The sequence below is a fragment of the Chironomus tepperi genome, unplaced genomic scaffold (assembly GCF_022539635.2).
Source record: "Chironomus tepperi strain 1889 unplaced genomic scaffold, CSIRO-AGI_Ctep_v1 contig_7, whole genome shotgun sequence".
Classification (NCBI taxonomy): Eukaryota; Metazoa; Arthropoda; class Insecta; order Diptera; family Chironomidae; genus Chironomus; species Chironomus tepperi.
In genome coordinates this window covers 1261033-1284348 of record NW_027226129.1, presented here as the reverse complement: position 1 = coordinate 1284348, position 23316 = coordinate 1261033, and the positions used below count along the sequence as shown (strand labels likewise).

The 23316-nt window shown below is 33.4% G+C and overlaps 2 protein-coding genes across 5 annotated transcripts in view; both read right to left on the bottom strand.

Moving 5' to 3' along the window:
• Positions 1-256: 256 nt before the first annotated feature.
• On the bottom strand, positions 257-4337 carry LOC139095200 (uncharacterized). Its single transcript, XM_070646514.1, has 4 exons — positions 4215-4337; positions 1134-2373; positions 1002-1078; positions 257-950 (listed from the first exon to the last, which is right to left on the bottom strand). Exons 2-4 carry the CDS (start codon positions 2357-2359, stop codon positions 301-303), a joined length of 1953 nt encoding a protein of 650 aa, XP_070502615.1. The 5' UTR covers positions 2360-2373; positions 4215-4337; the 3' UTR covers positions 257-300.
• Positions 4338-6875: 2538 nt separating this feature from the next.
• The window catches only part of ptc (protein patched), a 33610-nt gene continuing 17169 nt past the window's right edge, over positions 6876-23316 (bottom strand). For 3 of the 4 annotated variants that reach the window (XM_070644906.1, XM_070645073.1, XM_070645158.1), the window contains 4 exons: positions 15177-15730; positions 11748-12264; positions 8790-10619; positions 6876-8170 (listed from right to left, as the gene is read on the bottom strand). In XM_070644906.1, the coding sequence (XP_070501007.1) occupies positions 7373-8170; positions 8790-10619; positions 11748-12264; positions 15177-15730 (3699 nt within the window). In that variant the 3' untranslated portion in view covers positions 6876-7372. Of the gene's footprint in view, positions 8171-8789; positions 10620-11747; positions 12265-15176; positions 15731-19374; positions 21944-23316 lie in introns of those variants that run through there. The other variant, XM_070644994.1, reaches the window with a different exon arrangement.

The following is a 23316-nucleotide window of genomic DNA, read 5'->3' as shown; positions in this document are numbered from 1 at the left end:
TTTAGATTTGTTTTAATGAAAAATTAATGAATAATGAGCATTTTAAGGGTGTTGAAGGGTAGGGGGTAGCCTGAAGGGTTGAGACCCTCCAGTGGGGTAGGGAGGTTCATATTGAGACGAAATTCTTCAGGTAACATTGGACTTTTGTGGAAAATGAATGAAATATTGAGAATTTTCGAGGACCTCTTCTCTGGAGGACCCCCCCCCTCTCCCAGTAGAGTAGGGGGGGAGGGGGGTCCAAATCAAACCCAATAAATTCTTTTAAATTTCTTTTATTCCTTCAACATTTCCAGACAATCCTTAACTACTATAAAACCTAGGTGACGGTGAAATGGAATTAATCCAGTCAGTATAATGCAGCACATCCGTAAATACTGAATATGTATTGACATCACACTCATTAGCACCAGTAAATAATGACGACGAGACAATACCGCGAAGATAAAATGTATTTCCATAATTAACGACCAATCCACTTCCGCTGTCACCTCTACATACACCAAGACCACGTCCTTCACCGCCACAAAATGTCCTACGACTTGATATCTTTGTTAAGTATATGTTCTTTAAGAAGCACTGATCATTCTTGTGCAACGGAAATGTTAAAATTTTTGGAATATTTTCATGAACTTTTGTTGGATCTTCACTCTTTCCATATCCAACAACGACACCGGAATTGATTGTTGTGATGAACGAACTTGGGTCTATTAAGCATATCGGCTGGATATACTTCGTAAATGTGATTTTCTCTTCAAGCACCAAAACAGCAATATCGGCATCAAATGCTTCCGTTTTCGGATTCCAATCAGGATGCAGCACAATAGTCTGAACAGCATTTGGTGACCGTCCAATCTCAAATCGGTCATTAAGGTCATGGACGCCAACCAGGACAACAATGTCTCGGGGAAGTAATGGTCGTGGTCTGGATTTACCATGAATGCAATGAGCAGCTGAAATGAGATGGATTAGTATTGGAACTGCCTTAAAATTGGTCAACAAACCTGTTAAAATCTTCTGATTACTTATTATAGTTCCGCCACAAAAGAAGGTTCCGTCAGATGTCACCAAAGCAGCAATCCTGGAAATTCAGGTCAGATTAGTCATTTTTATGTCCAGTTCCAACAAATACTCACCATGGAAAGGCACCACGTGATATAAAACTACCGCCAATAATATTCCCATGTCCTGTAACTTGACGTCCACATGTACTCGACTGTCCTAATCGTGGCTGATAATTCTCAATACATCTACCCAAGTACTGCTTCATCCTGTCCCGTCCGGTAATCTCATCCTGATAACAGAAGTTGTCCAGCATATTCAGGTACGACACGGCTGTATTGTCAATGAACTTTGGGTCAATTCCGCTGATTTTGTTGTTGGCAAAGTAAACAGTCTTTAGCTGTGCATGAACATGAAATGAGTCGGAATGGATGGTCGTTAATTTGTTGTTGTTGACCCAAAGCTCCTCGAGGCTTGTCAGTGGCGCGAAAATCTTTCCTGGCAAGTCAAAGATCTCATTGTTGCCCAAAACAAGCCTTTTAAGGCTTTGCAGACCCACAAATGAGTCAGGATTGACATTTTTGATGATATTATTCTGCAGCAGTAAGCTTTGAAGACTAACAAGTGGTTTAAAGACATTTGCAGGTAAATCGGATATCTGATTGGAATCAATGCTCAGTTCCTGTAAAATTCTGAGATTTGTGAACCAATTTGGATTGATGACTTGAAGTCTGTTGTTGCCCAAGTCAAGATATTGTAGCTTAACGAGATAGTAAAAGACTAAGTTGGGCAGGAAGTAAAGCTGATTATTTCCAAGGTACAGTCCCTTTAGTTCCGACTGTGTGTTGAGCAGTTTCTCAGGCAATGTCGTCAATTGATTAAAATTCAGCCACAAATTTGTCAATTTTGAGTAAATTGTCAGTAAATTTTCGGGTAGTTTTTGGATCTTGTTGACACGAAGATGCAGCAGCTTTAAGGATGTGCAGGTCTGGAAGGCATTATCGTCAATGACTTCTGTCTCTGTGTATGAAATGTCCATAACTTCAGCATTTTGGAACTTTTGACAATATGCAGCTGAGATGGCTTTAAGCTTAAGTGGATAGTGTGCCTGAATAATTTTAACTTCCGTGTCGGTCCGCGAACTTTGATGATTACCGCGAATTTCTGATGGATTCTCGTATCCGCCATAATTTGTGGTTGTTAAGTTGCAGATGTAGCTTGGAACTTGAGGATTCTTACGAATAAATGTATAGAAATCGCCGTCGTCTTCGTAGTTGCATGTGACAGACTCGACGAAGATTTTGGAGTTGGTTGTGGTGATGATGATGATGATTGAGAGGATTTGGAACTTGATGGACATTTTTAGGGTTGAATCTGATGAAAAAAGGTTGGAAAATTGATAATTTGGATAGATTTTGGCCGAATTCGGACGAATTTTGGCTGATTTGTGCAGAATTTTGACAGATTTTGGCCGAATTCGGACAAATATTGGCTAAATTGTGCTGAATTTTGACAAATTTTGGTTGATTCAACTAAAAATTGGCAGAAATTTGCAAAATTTGACAAAATTGTGTCAAATTTCGACCGATTTTTGCCAAATTTTGACTAAATTCAGCTAAAAATTGACAAAAATTTTCTAAGTTTGACTCAATTTTGCCGAATTTCGACCGAATTCTGCCAAATTTTGAGTAAATAAGCCATAAATTGACAAAATTATGCTAAATTTGACGAATATGTGTCGAATTTTGACCGAGTTCTGCCAAATTATGACCAAACTGACCCAAAAATTGACAGAATTCAGCCAAATTATTCCAAATTTTTCCGAATTTTGTCAAACTTTGTCCGAATTCTGCTGAATTTGTGTCAAAAATTTGATTAAAATCCACAAAATAATCTCAAAATTCGTCAATTCAGTTCCATTTTGGTGCCCAACTCCCTTAGCTTATCAACCCAATTTGTCAACACAAATTCAGCAAAATTCGATCAAAGTTTGGCTAAATTCGGACAAATTTGGCAATTTTTAGTCAACTTTGGCTAAATTCTGCAAAATTTTCTTAAGTTTTAGCTGAATTTAGTCGAAATTGAGTAAAATTCGGCAGAAATTAGTCACAATTCTGCACAAATTAGCCAAAATTCGTCCGAATTTTGCCAAATTTGTCCGAATGTTGTCAAATTTGACCGAATTTTGCCATATTTGTCCGAATTTTTCCAAAATTGATCGAATTCTGTGAATTTTTGTCAAAAATTTGATTAAAATCCCAAAATTCGTCGAATTCTATCCATTTCGGTGCCCAACGCCCTTAACCCAACCAACTCAGCTAATTTCAGCATCAACAGCCACTCAACTTCCACATTTTACTGTCTAAACTCAAAATATTTAATGCCGTAAATTGTCAATTTTCATTCTCACGTTCCTTAACACCTCTTCATCTCATATTGAGTCATTTAAATAAAAAAAAAAAATCTGCTGTTTGGGGATTTCCCAAAAAAAAATAAACTTTGATATTTTATGTCCATAAATTATTCAGACATAAGAGACGATATTGAACTTTTGAATATTTTTATGGCTTTTTTTGACACATTTTCTAGAATAAGGAGGTCAGGATGAGGTGTTTTTTGGGTTTGGGGATGGCTAATGAGGTTGTTGTGCTTGATATTGGACTTAATATTAGGTATAGCTGGGTATAGCTGGGTATAGATGCTATACAAGTCCATATTTAGCACTAAACTTCACTTTACCAAGGTGTATCGTCTGTTAAGGACCTATACTAAGCTGGATCATCTATCCTGCATCTATACCAGTGGTGGACAACCTTTTAGCATTCGCGGGACACCTTGAGAATAAACCTCGACCGAAACCACACAAGATATGCGAATCATGGAATTTCCAACAATATTTAGTAGCTTAGCAGTGTACCGCGGCACACAGGTTGTCCAACACTGAATTTCGATCAATTTTTGACAGCACAGCAATTAATATGCTACTCAAATTGCCCCCAACTGACCATAGAAGCACTTGGAAGAGCATTTGTCATTGAAATGACAGCAAATCCAGTCCCTGACTAGCTTGACGTCAGATACCATCGAATAACCCTTAAGAACAGAGTCAGACTGGCTTGATACAGCTTCAGAACTGTGTCAAGTTGGTCTATGACTGGATTTTCAGTCATTTCAGTGACATTTGCCCTCCTTAATCCCAGACACTAATTAATCACCTTATAATTATTCCTGAATTTTTGACAAAATCACTAAAATTTAGCAATAATCACACAATAATCCACAATTCAAGTCTTTGTCATACACGAGTCTATTTTCAACTGGACATTGAGCAAAAAAAATTTTTTTGGAACCGGAATTTTTTTTTTTGGGAGAGAAAAAATTTGAATAAAATGTTGTTTATTTTTTTTTTGGTCATATGACAGAAGATTCTCAGATTCTTATTTTGTGACTATACATGTGGATACTGTAAACAGCACATACAATTCTGGCTACGTGAGATTAACTGACCTATGGTAACATTTTTGATGATAAATTAATGAATTTTTGAGATTTTTTGAGATGCTCAAGTTGAGCATGCAAGTTGTCAAGTTGAACATGCAAGTTGTCAAGTTGAGCATGTAAGTTGTCTACTTGAGCGTGCAAGCTTCGAGTTGTTCAAGTCAGGGTTGGGGTAGTCCTCTTAATGACCCCCCTCCAGGCTACACCCCTGTCAAGTCCTCTCTAAAATTCAAAAAAAGTCAAAAATCTGAAATTTATTTCAAAAAAAATAAAAACACAAAAAAATTTAAATTTTTTAAAAAATTTCACTCAATTTTTTATTTCTTTTATTTTTCAATTTTTTTTTTAAATTCTTCAACTTTTCTTTTACTTTTTTTTATATTCACAAAAAATTTTATAAAAATTTCTCAAAAAAAATTTATTTTTTTTCTGTACAAAAACTTTTTTTTTTTTTAAAAAAAAAAAATGAAAATTGTTTAAAAAATAAAATAAAAATAAATTTTTAATACACAGTGGTAACCTCTCGAGACATTGTTTTTTTGTTTTTCTTAGGCTACCGCATTCTTAATCTAGTGGACATAATTGTAAGTTTAGCATTTAAATTCTACATTTTATTTTTTGGCTTAAATGGTTCGATTTAAAATTAAAGAAAAAATTATTATTTGAATTTATTGTGTTTAAAATTATTGAAATTTGTGAATTTGGATTGATGATCAACTTGAGCGTTCAAGTTGTCAAGTTGAACGTGCAAGTTGTCAAGTTGAACGTGCAAGTTGTCAAGTTGAACATTCAAGTTGTCAAGTTGAACATGAACTTTATCAATTTTAACATACTAGCTGTCAAATTCAGCGTTCAAGTGGTCAACTTGAGCGTCAACTTGAACATGCAAGTGGTCAACTTGAGCGTGCAAGTTGACCCTTTTTTTAATACAATTTTTTTTAAATATTTTTATTTTCAAATTTATTTGCTTGATTTGAGTATTTCTTTAAGATTTTTTTTATAATTCTTCAAATTTAAAAATTTACAAATTTTTTTCAATATTTTTATAAAAAAAAAAAGTCATTGGATTTTGTGTTTGTCGCCTTAATTTAAGTCAAATAATGAATTTAGAAACCAAAATTTAATAAATCACAATTTAGAAATTTTTTTAAAAAATAAAAATTATAATTTTTTTAACATTTTTAAAATTAGAAAAATTGACAATTTAGTCATCAAGACCTGATTGATCTGGTGCCGGACATGGCCAGCCTGTGCACTTTTTTCATAACAATTTTTAATTATTTTACTCAAAATTAATTTAAAAACAATTAATTGAGTCTTATTTGTGGATATTTAATGTCTTTATGTGTGACAAGGGGACGATTAGCAAATTATGGACCCATAGGAGCCCAAAGGACCCCCCAAAGTACCCCCTTGCAACCACAACATTTGGCAAGAATTTCCACCATTTTTGAGAATTTTTATAAGTTTTAAAATTTTAATAATTTTTTAAAAATTTCAATTTTAAAATTTTAAAAAATTTCGATTTTAAAATTTTTAAAAATTTCAATTTTATAATTTTTAAAAATTTCAATTTTTTTTTCTTAAAAGTGAATTTTTACCATAAATAATTTAAAGATTTTTTAATTACAAAAATTAATAATTTCAATTTGTATTTTTTTATTATAATAAATCTAATTACTTCGTTTACAAAAATCAGTCACCAGTCGTTCATTTTTTAACTCTTTTTTAACTTGCCTAACTATTTAAAATTATTTTAAAAATTTAATTTTTGCTTATTATTTTTTGATATTTGTTTTTTTAAAGGAGTCGATAATTAATTTTGCAATTTTTTGTATTTTTTGAAAGATTTTAAAGTTTTAGGAATTTAAATTTTATTTTTCAAATTTTATAATTTCAAAATTTTAATAATTTTAAATTTTTTTTTAAAAATCATACAAATTTTTTTAAAGATTTTTAAAGTTCTTATGAAATTGTAAAAAATGTTTTAAATTTTGTCCTAATTCTTTTAAAATTTCTTAAAATGTTTTAAAAATTTGAAATTTTTTAAATTTTTTTATAAATTCTTTTAAATTGTTTTTTAAAATTCTTTTAAAATTTTCAAATGTTTGGATTTTATAATTAAAAAAATTAATTTTGAAAAAATTTAAAAAAGTTAAGATTTGAAAGTTTTAATTGCAAAGTTTTAAATAATTTTTGTTTCAAATTAAATTTTTTAACATTTTCAAATATTTTAAAAATTCCAAATTTTTTAATTTAAATTTCAAATTCCAAAATTTTAAAATTCAAATTTCAATTTTTTAATTTTAAATATTTTTCATCAAATTATTAATTTTTTTAAAAAAAATTGCAGAGACTCCTTTAAAGCACTTTATATAATATTTTAATAAAAATTTAAAATTCTATATACAAAAATAAAAATAAAAAAGTAAAAAATCTCTTAAAATTGCCTTAAAAATTCTAAATTATAATTTTTTTTAAATTAATTTCAATTATTTTTCAATTTTTTTTTCATCATTTTTAGTTTTCAATCCCTGAGCATTAATAAATTTCCTATAAAATAATAACAGAGTGTGGCTGTCTCAAAAACGACCGTTAATTTTTTTCAAAATTCAAATTTTTTTTGACCGTTATTTTTTTTTCTTTATAACGGAAATTTTTGTTTTAAATTAAGTTGAGTTCGAATTGTTCGAATTTTTCGACAATCTAATTTTTTTCAAAATTCAAATTTTTTTGACCGTTATTTTAACTTTTCTTCGTAACCGAAATTTTTATTTTAAAATAAGTTGAGTTCGAATTTTTCGAAAATCGAATGTTCGAAAAATTCGAAATTGAGACAGCCACACTCTGAATAATAATAATAATTTCCATCTCATCAGCTACAATTAATATTTATATCCTTTTTACCATCCACATGTGTCTGTTGCTGTGTCTGTGTCTGCGTAGCACTTCCACCTGTCGTAAATTCCAGCTTAATATTTGCCGTTGCCGTTACTTTGGTATTTTGTTGTGATCCATTATGATGTGTCTCAACCGTCACCTCAGGCTGTACAATAATACTCTTAAATGCCTGCTGTGCTGCTGCCGTAGCTGCATCTATCGTTATATTACCAAGATTATCCTCTTTTGTATTATTATGGACACGCGGAATCGCAAAGTTCCTTGATTTATGTGACACATTTCCATCACTTATGTAACCTGATGCATTTGAGTTAGATGATGCTGATGACTGCCATGATGGCTCCTCTGTGATTGTCGTTAATGATGGCTCATTATTTAAATTTGTATTTTTTACATGACAATGATGTGACTTCTTCCTGCATGTCCTTTTATTATGTAATGTTATTGCCTTATTTGACTTTTGACTATTTATAGACTTTAATTGTGGTGATGGTGTTGAGATACGATTCTGATGTTGATATGGAATTAATTCAGGATTCATACCAAACAACAGCAACAACATTGGATAATGGAATAAGCTATTGACAGCACACAAGATCCAGAATGTAATAAGTAAGTAGAAAAAGTGCTTGACAATAAATTCAAATGGTGAAAAGTAGAGGATGAGGAGAATAAGGATGGATGTTGTGATACCATGAAGGATGTATGGGATTGTGTGCTCTAAGGCTAGTCGAAGACGTCGTTCACGGTTGCCGATCGATGTCAAGAAGCCCTAAAATTTAGAATAATAAATTGATTTTGTTAGTTAAATTTTAAAGAAGAAAAAAATTTTTTTTGAGGTTAGAAAAATTTTGAGGTTAGAAAAATTTTGAGGTTAGAAAAATTTAGAGGTTAGAAAAATTTAGAGGTTAGAAAAATCTGGCTGAAAATCAGCCATATTTCAAAAATCTGGCTCAGAGTCAGCCATATTCTAGAAATCTGACACAAATTCAGCCATATTCTAGAATTCTGGCTCAAAGTCAGCCACATTCTAAAAATTTGGCTCAAAGTCAACCATATTCTAGAATTCTGGCTCAAATACAACCATATTCTAGAAATCTGGCTCAATATCAGCTATATTCTAGAAATCTGGCTCAATATCAGCCACGTTCTAGAAATCTAGCTCAAAGTCAGTCATATTCTAGAAATCTGGCTCGGAGTCAGCCATATTCTTGAAATCTAGCTCAAAATCAGCCATATTCTAAAAATTCTGGTATGAAGTCAGCCACATTCTAGAAATGTGGCTCAAAATATATGGCTCGAAGTCAGCCATATTCTAAAAATCTGGCATAAAGTCAGCCAGAAAACTAACCTCAAAAAAAAAATTTCAATAAACATCAACAATAACTCACCAAAGTAATATTAGCGGTAAAGCATATACTCAATCCAATACTAGCAATCAACACAACAGCAGCAATAGCCGATAACTTAACATCCAACACCAACATAGCACCAAATAATTGTGCAAATACAAAAATGCCATTAAGTATAACAAGAACAGCAGCCGACATAGATTGTAAGTAGATCAATGACAATACAAATGTCACAATGATGGATCCAGCCAGTGCCATACCAATAAGTACATGAAGATTAAAGTATTGTGCCCAATACAGGAACGGTATACCCGATGGATAATTTGGCAATCCACGTCCATTAAATTTCGTACACAATTCCCGTATCTCCTCAATAACATTCTTAATGTCCTTAGTCGTGTACAGTCCATGCAGGTAGAATGGAAGTTGTGTATAGGACAACGGTGCACTTTTTGGTATTTCCATATGCTTATCCTTTGGTGAATGTATCCACATACGTGGTGATGGACGTAAATTACTTTGTGATGCACCATATGCAGCATCATTCCATGCCCATGCTGACAAGTAGTTATAGAATGCCTTTGGATTAATAATCCCTTCCATATTAACCAATCTATTGTGTGTAATCAATGACTTATCAATTGGATTATCAACATGTCCTGTCTGTGCCAATAGCTTAAATGCCAGTATACCATCAGCTGATGCATTTGCGTACCATCGTTCCTTACTTATGGCACCCATCCGGTAGTCACGATCAAATGCAAATTGAAGACTTTTAAGCCAATCGCGGAACTGATTAAGCCAAAAATCAGGAAGTCCACCATTATCATTCTTAATTATGTACGGTACACGTATGAATGCCTCATGATAATCCCTAAGTAGCTTCTGATTCTGTGGATACTCAAAGTTACCCTGCGTAACAGCATAAATGTTGTAGAATCCAAACAAGTTACTTTGTGCTGATATAAAGTTATGCTCGCTGGTATTCTTTGGTATTAAGTCAGTCAATTCAAAGCCATCCTGTAACTTGACCGTTGCATATGCTGAACATCCAAAAACAGCAAGTATTGTCAATATACCCAATGCCTTCATACGTCCATTTAATATTATGTCTATATATAATTTTGTTGTTAATTTTTGACATTTTTTTGGTTTATTAAGCAACGAGTCATTGTGCTCATTACTTTTATAGCTCGCCGGTTCCATTGGACGAGATGTTGTGGATGTAAAGGTTGGCAAGCAACAGAATATGTCCATATGTGATGATCGTCGTCGTCTTAAATCGAGTGTTATAAAGGCAGGAAAGACAAATAAAATGGCAATAAGGTTGACAGTAATAAGGATTGTGGCTTGTAATGCAAATGCACGTAATATTGGTATTGGAAGTAAGGCAGCACCCAAAAAAGCACTTGCTGTTGATGCACCATTAAATAGCACACTAAGTCCATATTTTTTTAATATTTGTGCTGTATGCATTTGTTCATTACTATTACGTCTCGAGTCATATCCATGTGTAAGGATGAATATTTGGTCAACAGCAAGTCCCAATGCAATTAATGGTACGACTTGTGTTGTTGAGACATTAAATGGTATGCCAAGTAGTGAACATACACCGAGACCAGCTGCTGTTGATGCACATAGAAGTAAAATGCCAAACATTCCGACACCCGATTGTCCATTGACGGGATCACCAAAACGGTATAGTACTAAACCGGTGTAGATGATAATGATGAGGACACAAATGGATAGATGAATAAAATCGGGTTTTGAGTTTGAACGGAGGCTGTTGTTGAGGGTTGTGGAACTGAATGCGTGAAAATCGTAGGCTGCGTATGTGGTGTTGCCTTCTTCGCGCATTAGTTTGCGGACCTGGAGGAAGTAAATAAGGGAAAAAAGTTGTTAAAAATATTCAAATTTAAGAAAACCGTTAAAAATATTAAAATTTTAAAAATGTAAATTTTGACAAAAACATTTGAAAATTTTTCATTATGGAAATCTGTTAAAAATTTGAATTATGAAAAATCGTTAAAATTTGAATATTAAAAAACCGTTGAAAAATTCAAATTTTTCCAAATTTAATTTTGGAATACCGTTAAAAAAAATTCAAGTTTTAGAAAACCGTTGAAAAAATTAAAAATTTAAAAAATCGTTAAAAATATTCATTTGAATTTAGAAAAATCGTTAAAAGTTTGAATTTTGAAAAACACGGTAAAAATATTTAAAAAATTTGAAAAACATTAGAAATTTTGAAAAACCGTTAAGAAATTCAAATTTTGAAAAACTGTTGACAAATTCAAATTGAAAAAAGCCGTTGAAAAATTTCAAAATTCATAAAACCGTTGGACAATTCAAATTTTGAAAAACCATTAAAAATTTAAATTTAAAAAAATCGTTACAAATATTCAAATTTTGAAAAACCGTTAAAAATATTCAAATAAAAAAAACGGTAAAAAATTCAAATTTTGGAAAACCGTTAGAAAATTTTAAATTTTTTAAAATTGTTGGAAAATTCAAATTTTGAAAAACCGTTATAAAATTCAAATTTTAAATATTGTTAAAAATTCAAATTTTGAAAAATCGTTGACAAATTGAAATTTAAAAAAACCGTTAAAAAATTTAATTTTGGAAAATCGTTAAAAAAATATTCAAATTTTAAAAAGTTGTAAATAATTTTATAAATCGTTGAAAGATTCAAAATGAAAAATTGTTATGAATTTGAATATTTTTAAGCTTCAAATTTCAAAAAGCCGTTAAAAAATTCAAATTTTGAAAAACCGCTAAAAATTCAAATTTTAAAAATTATTCAAATTTAAAAAAAGATAAAAAATTTAAATTTTTAAAAATTCGTTAAAAAATTTAAATTTATGAAAAACCGGTAAAAATTTCAAAATTTGAAAACCAGTTAAAAATTTTAAATTTAAAAAAACCGTTAAAAATTCAAAACTTTAAAAAACCGTTAAAAAATTTCAAATCCCAAAAAATCCCCTAAATCCTTACCTCATTTGAGAACTTCTCCTGCCATGCATTCAACACCTCCTTTGCCTTCTTCAAACTCCATCCAGCATAATGCGTCTTATAATTATCATTCCAATGATCATACAGCTCCTGTTCACTCATCAACTGAATGACTGTCTGCAATGCCTTAGCCTTCCTAATATGATTCGTTGCATTCTTCTCAGCACCGCCAACAATCAGTTCCTCTGGCCAGTGCATAAAATTCATCGCATATCCATAACATCCGCCACTAAGTGCAGCACCAATATCTGGAATTTGTCGTGTCTTCTTATTTGGTGCCGAGTCAGGACATTGTGGATCGTATGGATTAAGGCATGGCTTACGGATGTAGCCTGTTGTGATGCCTGCCTGCTTCATGTATTGCTCGACTTTTGCGATCATTCCTTGGTCAGATTTTGAGGATTTTTCTTCGGTATTGAAGGACTTGCTGGCCTCTTCGAGGAGCTTTGCTGGATCTAGGGATTGCCAGCTGATGATGCCAAACTTGTTGTTCAGGAGCCTGGAAAGTGAAAAATTTGAAATTTGAGGTTAGGTCAGCATATAAATCACATCAAATTCCACTGATTTTCCCATAAAAAAATGTTAAAATTTCAAGATAAGACCACGCATGTTGGAACCACCCAGACCAGAGCAAACACATGACATAACATTATGTCTGATTTAAATAAATTTATGGAACCACTTTTCTCTTTTTTTTATTTTTATTTCAATTTTGGATGTCGATGCTCATGTTAATTTTACTTGTTGTCTTATCACATTCACATATATTTTAATTCTCTTTTTTTTTGGTTGTTTCTTATTTTTTGGATATGAACAAAGACAAAAAAAAGTGACAATGTTGGTGATACAAGTTAGGAAATTATTTTGGGTAATGGTGGTTTAAGGCGCATTTTTTGAATGAGGTTATGTCAACATAATTTCAAAATTTGGAAGTTTTTGTCAACAAAACCTCAAAATTATGATTTTGTAGTCAACACAATTCAAACAGTTATATGACCATTAATCCGTACTTTTATCCGAACAATAATCCGATCAATTAACAAAACAATAATCCTTAAACTTAATTCCAATCAGTAATCCGAATAAAAATTCCAAACAGTTATGCGAATATTGATCCGAACATCAATTCGAACGCTTATCCGAACAATAATCTAAATATTAATCCGAAAACTTAATTTTCAACAGTTATCCGAACATCAAATTCCAAACATTTATTTGAATATTCATCCGAACATCAATCATAACGTTAATCCGAACACCAATCCGAACACTAATCCGAACAATTTTCCAAACCGAAATTTTCGAACTAAATTGAGGTTAAAATAACAAAAATTCTAAAATTTTGAGGTTAAATTGAAAATCTTGCATACTTTTGAGGTTATGTTAAGTCCCTAAAATTCACTCCCATACCCAAAATGCTCCACAACTCAAATAAATAGTCAAAATAATCCAATAGGCACTCATGATGCTCATCTCCAACAAAATGTTATGTAAAAATGTCAATTTATCTCATTTCTAAGTCTTTTATAAAATATTCAGATGGAATTGAGTTGTTAAGAATATGTCATGTGTGGTATATGATAGACTTTATTGCCCTTTTATGTTATTTTACATTTTGAATATCTTAAGAATGAGCAATTCATGTCTGTGTGGCGCGGCGCTGCTCGTATTTTGTGTGATTTTAGAAATTCCTCAGGTTGTTTACACTTTGTTGAGGTATTTCTTAGAGTTGAGTTAATGAGAATGTGCTTGATGTGGAATTTGAGAAATTATCAATGTTCGGATTAGTGTTCGGTTTAATGATCGGATTAATATTCGGATTACAGTTCAAATAACTGTTCGGACTATTGTTAATATTGGTAATAAGTCCAAAATTTAAGGAAAAATTTTCTGAATCATTGATTTTCGGATAACCGTTCGGACTAGTGTTCGGATAACCGTTCGGACTAGTGTTTGGATAACCATTTAGATTATTGTTCGGATTATTATTTATGTTAATAAAATTTCAAATTTTAAGGAAGTATTTTCTGAATTATTAGTTTTTAGATAGCCGTTAGGATTAGCGTTCGGTTTAGTGTTCGGATAGTCGTTCGGATTACTGTTAGGATTATTATTCATATAATTTTTTTAACTGTTTTTTTGGTTTAATGTTTGGATAATCGTTTTGATTAGTATTTGGATAACTGTTCGGATTGATGTTCGGATAACTATTCGGATTAATGATCGGACAACTGTTCGGATTATCCAAAAATTTTGAAGCTTTGTTTACTAAAATTGCAATTTTTGATAATGTTATTACCAATAATCTCCAATTTTTGAGGTTATGTTCAAAAATTTCAATTTTTCCACTAAAATTTTAAAGTTTCATCAAACTTAATTAAAAAAAATCCAAAACAATTCCACTATGACTTCCATTTTTCAATCACAACATCTCCATTGTTTTCTAAAAATCCATTTCTTCATCCACATCACATGTGCACACGAGATGCGATCTAAACAACATTTTCTATTCCTTCATTTTCTCAATTCACTTCATTTAAGACCTCCAATAATGAACCGCACGCATTTTAAATTAGTTTTTTTTCTCTTTTTTCTGTGCATTAACATTAAGTCTATACCAATACATGTGTATAGTGCGTAGATATGCGCACATATGGAGCTCATTTGAAGTGATTCTTTGAGGACATGACCATAAATTGAGACATTTCTTTAGAAATAGACACAAAACATGATTTTTAATCGTGGATATTGAGAATTGTCAGTTCTAATCTTATATCTTAATGTATTCAATTTCGGGTTAAATTTTATGTCGCTTTATGTTGGATATTATGGTGGATTTATGTTGGAAAATGGATGTGAATTTATGGGAGGTTTTATGGAAATAATTGGAGTTATTTTTATGGCTGAGTTTGGAATTTATTGGACTCGAATGCATTAATGATTGAAGTTTCAAATGTCATCATTATTGTGCTCGACTCGATTGTCCGAATGGAGTCAGACTCAGTCATACGAAATGAGCTTTAATCACTCATTTGAGTGGAATCTTACTCAGTTATGCAACTTCTATACGAATTTGTGATTGGAAAAGTTCGGATAACTGTTCGGATTACTGTTCGGATTACTGTTCGGATTACTATTTGGATTAATATTCGGAAAACAATCTGGATTAATTTTTGGATTATTGTTCGAATTGACTGTTTGGATTATTGTTCGCATAAATGTTCGGATTACTCGTCGGATAAGTGTTTGGATTACTGTTCGGATTAGTGTTCGGATTACCGTTCGGATCATCATTCAACAGCGTCTTAAAATGACTCTTTTTGACCCAATTACTATTCAAATTCTCTACGTCTTCCATACTCAACATCAGTGAATAAATAACTAAAAAAAATAAAATTGTTTTCAACTTACGGTATATGCGGCTCACGATCCGGTCCAAGTAGCTTACTACCCTCCCAAAAGCAATCCAATGGCGTTATAATTGCACACGGTATCACAATTTCAAGTATTTGCTCCATAAAATGTTCATCAAAACGTGGACTCGATGGTAATTGACAAAGATCTTTAAGTGTCCACGTCACTTCACCAATAAATACATCCACAGATAGTGCCTGCTTAACAACTTTTAAGTGCGCCAGTAGTGCCTGATCATATAATATCGTTGAATCTTCATCCTTTAATGTCTGTATTAATAATTGATTATTTATTGATGTATCTATATAGCCAAGATATTTCTCTGTATAGGCGAGTTCCTGCTCAAGACTTCCGCCCACTTCCAGCCACAATTGATTAACATTTGAATGAATTATGACAGATTTAAGTCCAACACAAAATGTGCCGAGTATTAGGGCTGCCATAAAAATTATAATGCCCGCATGTTTATCAATACTCCGGCCAATTTTAAAGAAATGTGATTGGAATAGGTGACGGAGGTAGATGCTTGTACGACGGCCATCGGCTTTGCCCTGTAATTAGATAAAGGAAATGGATTTTTGATTAGTTTTATGATTTTTATTATTAGGAATTTGGGATTTTTGCGAGATATTTTAGTCAATTTATTGGGAAAATCTGTGAAAATTGTAGACATAACCTCAAAAATTATCAACATAACCTCAAAAATTGAAAAAAATTTATCAACATAACCTCAAAAATTGGGAAAAATTTATCAACATAAACTCAAAATTTTGGAAATTTCATCAACATAACCTCAAAATTTTGGAAATTTCATCAACATAACCTCAAAATTCAGACAATTTTGAAATTCTAACCTCAAAATTTATCAACAAAACCTCAAAATTTATTGAATTTTGGAATTCTAACCTAAAAATTTATTGAATTTTGGAATTCTAACCTAAAAATTTATTGAATTTTGGAGTTCTAACCTCAAAATTCATCAACATAACCTCAAAATTTGACCAAATTCGTCAACATAACCTCAAAATTTGATTAAATTCATCAAAATAACCTCAAAATTTGGACAATTTTGAAATTCTAACCTCAAAATTCATGCAATTTTGGAATTCTAACCTTAAAATTTCATCAACATAACCTCAAAAATCCCACAATCCACAACCCTTTCTATCATCCAAAACATTCCCACGCATCCACAGCCATTCCACAACATCAAATAAAATCCTTATTTTGTCACGATCATTTCATCACAAAACTGCATTCTCATCGACATAATTTGAGACTGTAAAGTATCACATTTTAGACATAAAAAAAGCATTTTGTGCTCTGTCATCACATTTTTTTGTGTATTTTCGAGCCACTCGACAGACACTCAAATTGCGTTGAAAATTCTTTCAAGTTGTTCCTATCGTTACATCAACTTCCGCTTTTTGTGATGCATGTTAATGTGTTTTTTGTTGTTGTTGTTGTTGTTGGAGTTCTTTTACTACATCCGATGGATTTCCTTTGAAAAATGAATACGTTGAGTGGTGTTGAATGGAATTTTTTTTGGGAAATTTTGAGGTTATGTTTATGAATTTTGAGGTTAAAATTTCTAAATTCCAAGAATTTTGAGGTTATGTTGATAATTTTGCTCACATTTTGAGGTTATGTTGATAAATTTGCTCAAATTTTGAGGCTGGAATTCCTAAATACCAAAAACGTTTAGGTTAGAATTTCAAAATTTTACAAATTTTGAGGTTAGAGTTCCAAAATTCCATAAATTTTGAGGTTAGAATTCCAAAATTCAATGAATTTTTAAGGTTATGTTGATGAATTTTGAGGTTAGAATTCCCAATTTTTCCCGCCCAAAAACTCCCATAAATCCACAACATCCATAAATTAACTCATCAAACAATTCCATCAATTACCGACCCGATTTCATCACACAAATCCCAAAATACAAAAAAATTGCCGCAATTTCTTCATCACCCAAAAATAGACAGAACAAAAGCCAACAGCCGACCAATTTCTTCCTTATTTATCCCCAATTCTACCTACATCAGTAATCATCATCTATGTCTATGTCTTCATCAATGTCGGCACATTTCATCTTCTATGTCTTAATAATAGACATAATAATAGGAACAATTCAATCCAAAAAAAAAAGAGAAATTTTAGTCAATTTTAATGACTGTTCCTGCTCATTGGATTGATGATATCTTAATTTTAGATTTTTTTGGAACTAAATAATAGACATAGATAACTATTGTGATGATTTTGGGAGAATTTTGAGTTGATTTATGAGAAGTTTAGGTATGACAGGGTATATGCAGGGTGGGGAGTAGGGAGACACCCCTTTTTGGATATCCTCGACTCCCTGGATGCTCCCATGAGGTATGGCATGGTGCTGTATGGCACATGGACGCTTTCCCTTCCAAATTGAGGTTTGATAAGGGGTTATGAGTCAATACCCCATTCCTAACTATGGATACAACCCTGCTGGTACACCCAGATCATTAGAACAGTGGAATCAAGAGCATAGTCACACTTAGCGAGTGGTTTGACTAGGCAGGGTCATGCGTACGATGTCAATCCTAATCAAGTCATCCCCTTGAGTAAATATCAGACTTGACAGCATCCAATGACTCTTGAACAAGGATCAGACACTCCAGTCAGTACAGTCAGTACAGTCAGTACAGTCAGTACAGTCAGTACAGTCAGTACAGTCAGTACAGTCAGTACAGTCAGTACAGTCAGTACAGTCAGTACAGTCAGTACAGTCAGTACAGTCAGTACAGTCAGTACAGTCAGTACAGTCAGTACAGTCAGTACAGTCAGTACAGTCAGTACAGTCAGTACAGTCAGTACAGTCAGTACAGTCAGTACAGTCAGTACAGTCAGTACAGTCAGTATAGTCAGTACAGTCAGTACAGTCAGTACAGTCAGTACAGTCAGTACAGTCAGTACAGTCAGTACAGTCAGTACAGTCAGTACAGTCAGTACAGTCAGTACAGTCAGTACAGTCAGTACAGTCAGTACAGTCAGTACAGTCAGTACAGTCAGTACAGTCAGTACAGTCAGTACAGTCAGTACAGTCAGTACAGTCAGTATAGTCAGTACAGTCAGTACAGTCAGTACAGTCAGTACAGTCAGTACAGTCAGTACAGTCAGTACAGTCAGTACAGTCAGTACAGTCAGTACAGTCAGTTCAGTTCTTTAGGCTAAAACCGTACAAATTCTTGATTGTGTCTTACAAAACCATACAAATTATCAAGAATTTGTACGGTTTTTGCCAGTCAGGCACCTGTTTTGCCTCTCTGAATGCCATCCTCAATTCCAAGCCATAAATGACATTTATGATGATTAGTCTCAATCGTTCAAGTCGTCCAAAAAGACACGATTAACTGATTCCTACCATCTATTAATGAATGAATTTTAATGTCTTTTATGGGCGATTTTCTGATTGCCTTTTTTTTATATAGAATTAAGCTATCGATTGAGTCTATCTAATCTATTGATTTGATCTTTTATATTCGGTTCTTTATTTGGACATAGATTTTTATTGTCGATAATTAAAAGTTATTTGATTTCATTATGGATGATTTGGAATTTGGAATGGATTTATTTTTGGTAGATTTGAGTATGCTGGGAATGGAGTTGGGGGAAGTTCGGTCTTTAAGTCGGTCTTCGGGTCTTTTTCGGTCTTTTTCGTTCTTTTTCCGGTCAACTTCGGTCTTATTCGGTCTTCTTCGGCCTTATTCGGTTTTATTCGGCCATATTCGGTCATTTTCGGTCTTTTTCGATCGTTTCCGATCATTCAGTCTTTGCCTTAGTCAATGCAGCTCCAACTCGATGTCCGAGCACTCTTCCTGTACTACTCGGTCTGCTTAAACTTTAACAATCTGATTATTATAGATAATTAATGACTTTCCTACAACAATCCATGTCCAAAAAAAATTAATCTCCAAAAATTAAAAAATCCTCTTAAAATTTCAACTGTCACAATTCAATTCAATTCCATTGCTTCCATTCAATTCCTTTAACAAATACTAAAGAACCATAAGATATGCAGCACAATAGACATGAAACTTGACTACATGAAATTCAAAAGATTTTTTGATCCTTTTTTACGTCTTTTGTGAGTTTTTTTTTTGAAAAGATTTTTTTTTATTGCGTAGTTTTTTTGAAAATTGTGTAAAAATTGGATATGCTGTACCTTTTCCCATTATTGTCATTCACTTGACATTTAAACAAGTAAATTTCGATTTTTTTTGGAGTTTATTGTTTGATGTAATCAGCTTAACCCTCCAGAGAGACTTCTTAATTTTTTTTTTGGGATTTTTTGATGGAATTTTTTGAGTTTTTGTGTTGCTCAAATAGCTGAAGGGATCTTCCCGAGTAGTACAGTAAGTGTGATTGGAGTTCGGTTTGTAGCTGTATTGACTAAGCCAAAGATTGAATGACCTGAAAAGACCGAAGAAGACCGAAGAAGACCGAAGTAAACCGAAAAAGAACGAATTAGACCGAAAAAGAACGAAAAAGACCGAAGAAGACCGAAAAGGAGCGAAGAAGACCGAAGAAGACCGAAGGGGACCGAAGTTGACCGAAGAAGACCGAAGAAGACCGAAGAAGACCGAAGAAGACCGAAGTTGACCGAATAAGAACGAATAAGATCGAAGAAGACCGAGGAAGACCGAAAAAGACCGAAAAAGACTGAAAAAGACCATGGAAGACCGAAGTAGATCGAAAAAAAGCGAAGAAGACCGAAAAAGAACGAAGAAGACCGAAGAAATCCGAAGAAGATCGATTGAGACCGAAGAGGACCGAAGAAGACCGAAAAAGACCGAACAAGACCAAAATTGAAGGACAGATTCAAAATGACATCAAAGTTCACTCCATTACATCCAATGCACCCCAATAACCGCAGTCAATTCCTCTCAAATTTCCACATTCCTGTTTCTTTTTGTTCCATTCAATTTACCACTCAAATTGAATTAAAAGTCCCATAAAACCGCAAGAGTGTTTACCACATCATTATATGCACATTTACACTTTGTTCTTATGTCTCACTATTTTTATGATGCCGCAAATTTCCTGTTTCCGCTCAATTTAATGCTCAAGCATGTAAATATATACATAAAGAGATTGTCAAAGTGAAAGGTTAAATAATAGAAAGGAAATTGTTGTTTTATTGCAGTTGGATGTACGTTTGTGGATGGTGTTGTAGAGTTGTGGATGGTGTGGTGAGTTTGGGGGTGTGTGGTGGGTTTGGTGAGTATGTGGAGGATTTTGAGGGTCTGTAGCTTTGGTTATATCATGAAATTCATGAAATTTGACTGAAATGTGCTCGAAAATCATCAAAATCAGCCATAAAGTCATCAAATGCTCAATATACATAAGCATCACTAGAAGAAGGGTAATTGAGGGTGAAGGGACATGGGGTAGGGTAGCATCAGTGCCCCATCTATCTCAATTCAATCAATTCGAGCTTGGACAATCCACAACAATCCAGAATAATCTTAAAAATTCTCTCAATTTCTCTCGAAACATCTTCAATGATCCAATTCAGTCTCTTCCGTACCAAACTCAAATTTACTCTCCCGAAGTCAATCCACCATGACTAGAAAGAGACAACAAATTCTCATCCAAAATGATGTCAAAATTCAAATTCAGTAGCCAAAATGGAATTAAGCGCGAAAAATTTTGTTCTTATTGTTCCTATTTATGACAATAATTAATTTTATGATCAGGGCTGCTCAACCTTTTTTAGGCTTTGGTACACTTTGTAGGCAATATTTGATCGAAACCGCATATATCATACGGTTTGTGGCATTTTAGTGGCACATGAAAGGACCGCGGCAAAGAGGTTATCAACAACTGGCTGTAATCCAGTGCTGCTCAACCTTTATTAACACTTTAAAAACAGACTAAACCAAAACTGCACAAGGCATACGAATTATAGGATTTTTGTTGCATCGCGTCACTCAGGTAGTCCACTAATTCAGGACTGCTCAACCTTTTTTGAACCATTGCACAATTTTAAGACAACTCTCAACCAACATCGTCCACATCATGCGATTTATAGCATTTTAGTGGCACCGTGGCATGCAAGTTGCCCACAACTGGCTCTGGTCCAGGGCTGCTCAACCTTTATCAACTCCCTATAGACAGATCTCATCTAAAACCACACACAGCACCCAATTCATTACATTTTACCAACACACAAATATCCCACCAAGACACACAGGTTGTCCACCCCTGCCCACAAATCATCCGTAAAGCTGCACAGTAGCTTCATCGTCTTAAGTTTCTCTTTTATAACCACACACAAAAATAAACAGTTTTGAATGACATTTCGTCGCTTTTTTTGTTTACATTTTGCACATGCTACTCGTCGCTCAATTTATGGTACGAATGTGGATAATTTGATACCTTTATTGTTTAATTTCTTGTTATTTTGCTACTGAATTTAAGTCAATTTTTCTTGGTCAATTTGAATTTATTTTGATGGTTTTTGGTTCATTGGATTTTGCAGATTTGGATGAGCAGCTAATCGAGTGAGTTGTGATGTGTGTGGTGTGTGTGGAGTTGGGGATTGGATGTTGTGTGGATCGCAGATTGAAGTAGGCTTTGACTTTTTACTCGAATTTGAGTCGAGCTCGGCTTTGACTCTAGCTCGATTTTGACTCAAGCTCGACTTTGATTCGAGCTCAGCTTTGACTCTAGCTCGACTTCGACTCAAGCTCGACTTCGACTCAAGCTCGGCTTTGACTCAAGCTCGACTTTGATTCGAGCTCAGCTTTGACTCAAGCTCGGCTTCGACTTGAGCTCGGCTTTGACTCAAGCTCGGCTTTGACTCCAGCTCGACTTCGACTCAAGCTCGACTTCAACTCAAGCTCGACTTCGACTGAAGCTCGGCTTTGACTCAAGCTCGACTTCAACTTAAGATCGGCTTCGGCTTCGGCTTCGGCTTCGGCTTCGGCTTCGGCTTCGGCTTCGGCTTCGGCTTGAGCTTCGGCTTCGGCTTTGCATTTGAATCGGCTAGAGCTTCAATTTAGCTCAATGCTGTCCAAATCACACCAAACCTCACCGATCGAGTAATTTTCAAGAGAATTTCAATTTGACTCTCTTTAAAAATCCTCAATTTTCTCTCTCTCACTCTCTCAAACCTAATCATTCAATACACAAAACAAGAGAAAATATTCAACAATGCCTGATCAACCAGAGCTTAACATGAAAAATAAATATCGAATGAGTGGCGAGCAGGAATGCAGATAAATATTTGTCGAATTGTCAACAAAAAAAAGATTTGTTTTCAAGTTCAACGAGTTGTAAATTGAATTTTTGGTTAGTTGTAATGGATTTTTTGGATATGACCTACAAGGTAGATAAGACGTCGAGTATGCTGAGTATGTTGATGAATAGAAAGAGAAAATTAAATTGAAAAAAGTCAAGGAAAGTTGGAGATTTTTTGAATTGTTTGATGAAATGTGAAGGATTGTGCAGTTGAATTGAGGCATGGTTGTGAGGTTTTGTTGATGTTTTGGAGAACATAACCTCAAAAATTGGAAACTTAACCTCAAAATTGGGCATCATAACCTCAAAATTTGGCAACATAGCCTCAAAATTTGGCAACATAACCTCAAAATTTGGCAATTTAACCTCAAATAACATCAAAATTTGGCAACATAGCCTCAAAATTAGGGAAAATAACCTCAAAATTTAGCAATTTAACCACAAAATTTGGCAACATTGCATTAAAATTTGACAAAATAACCTCAAAATTTAGCACCAAAGCCTCAAAGTCTGGCAAAATAACCTCAAAATCCAGCAACATAGCCTGAAAATTTGGCAACATAGCCAAAAGTTTGGCAACATAGCTTCAAATTTTAAAACAATAATCCAAAATTTGGCAACATTGCCAAATTAACCTCAAAATTTGATAACTTAACCTCAAATTTTCCCCAATTAACCTCAAAATGAGCATCCATCCCCATCCAGACACCAGTCCATGCGAGACTCATTAATATCTGTTGCCTTAATTTCGTTTAATATTTTGAACCCAAAAAAACATATTTCTGTTCTGTCTGCACTTTACGATGCACATATTTCATGCACATTTATGCCAAAAAAAGGCAGAGACTGTAAAAACATCTGT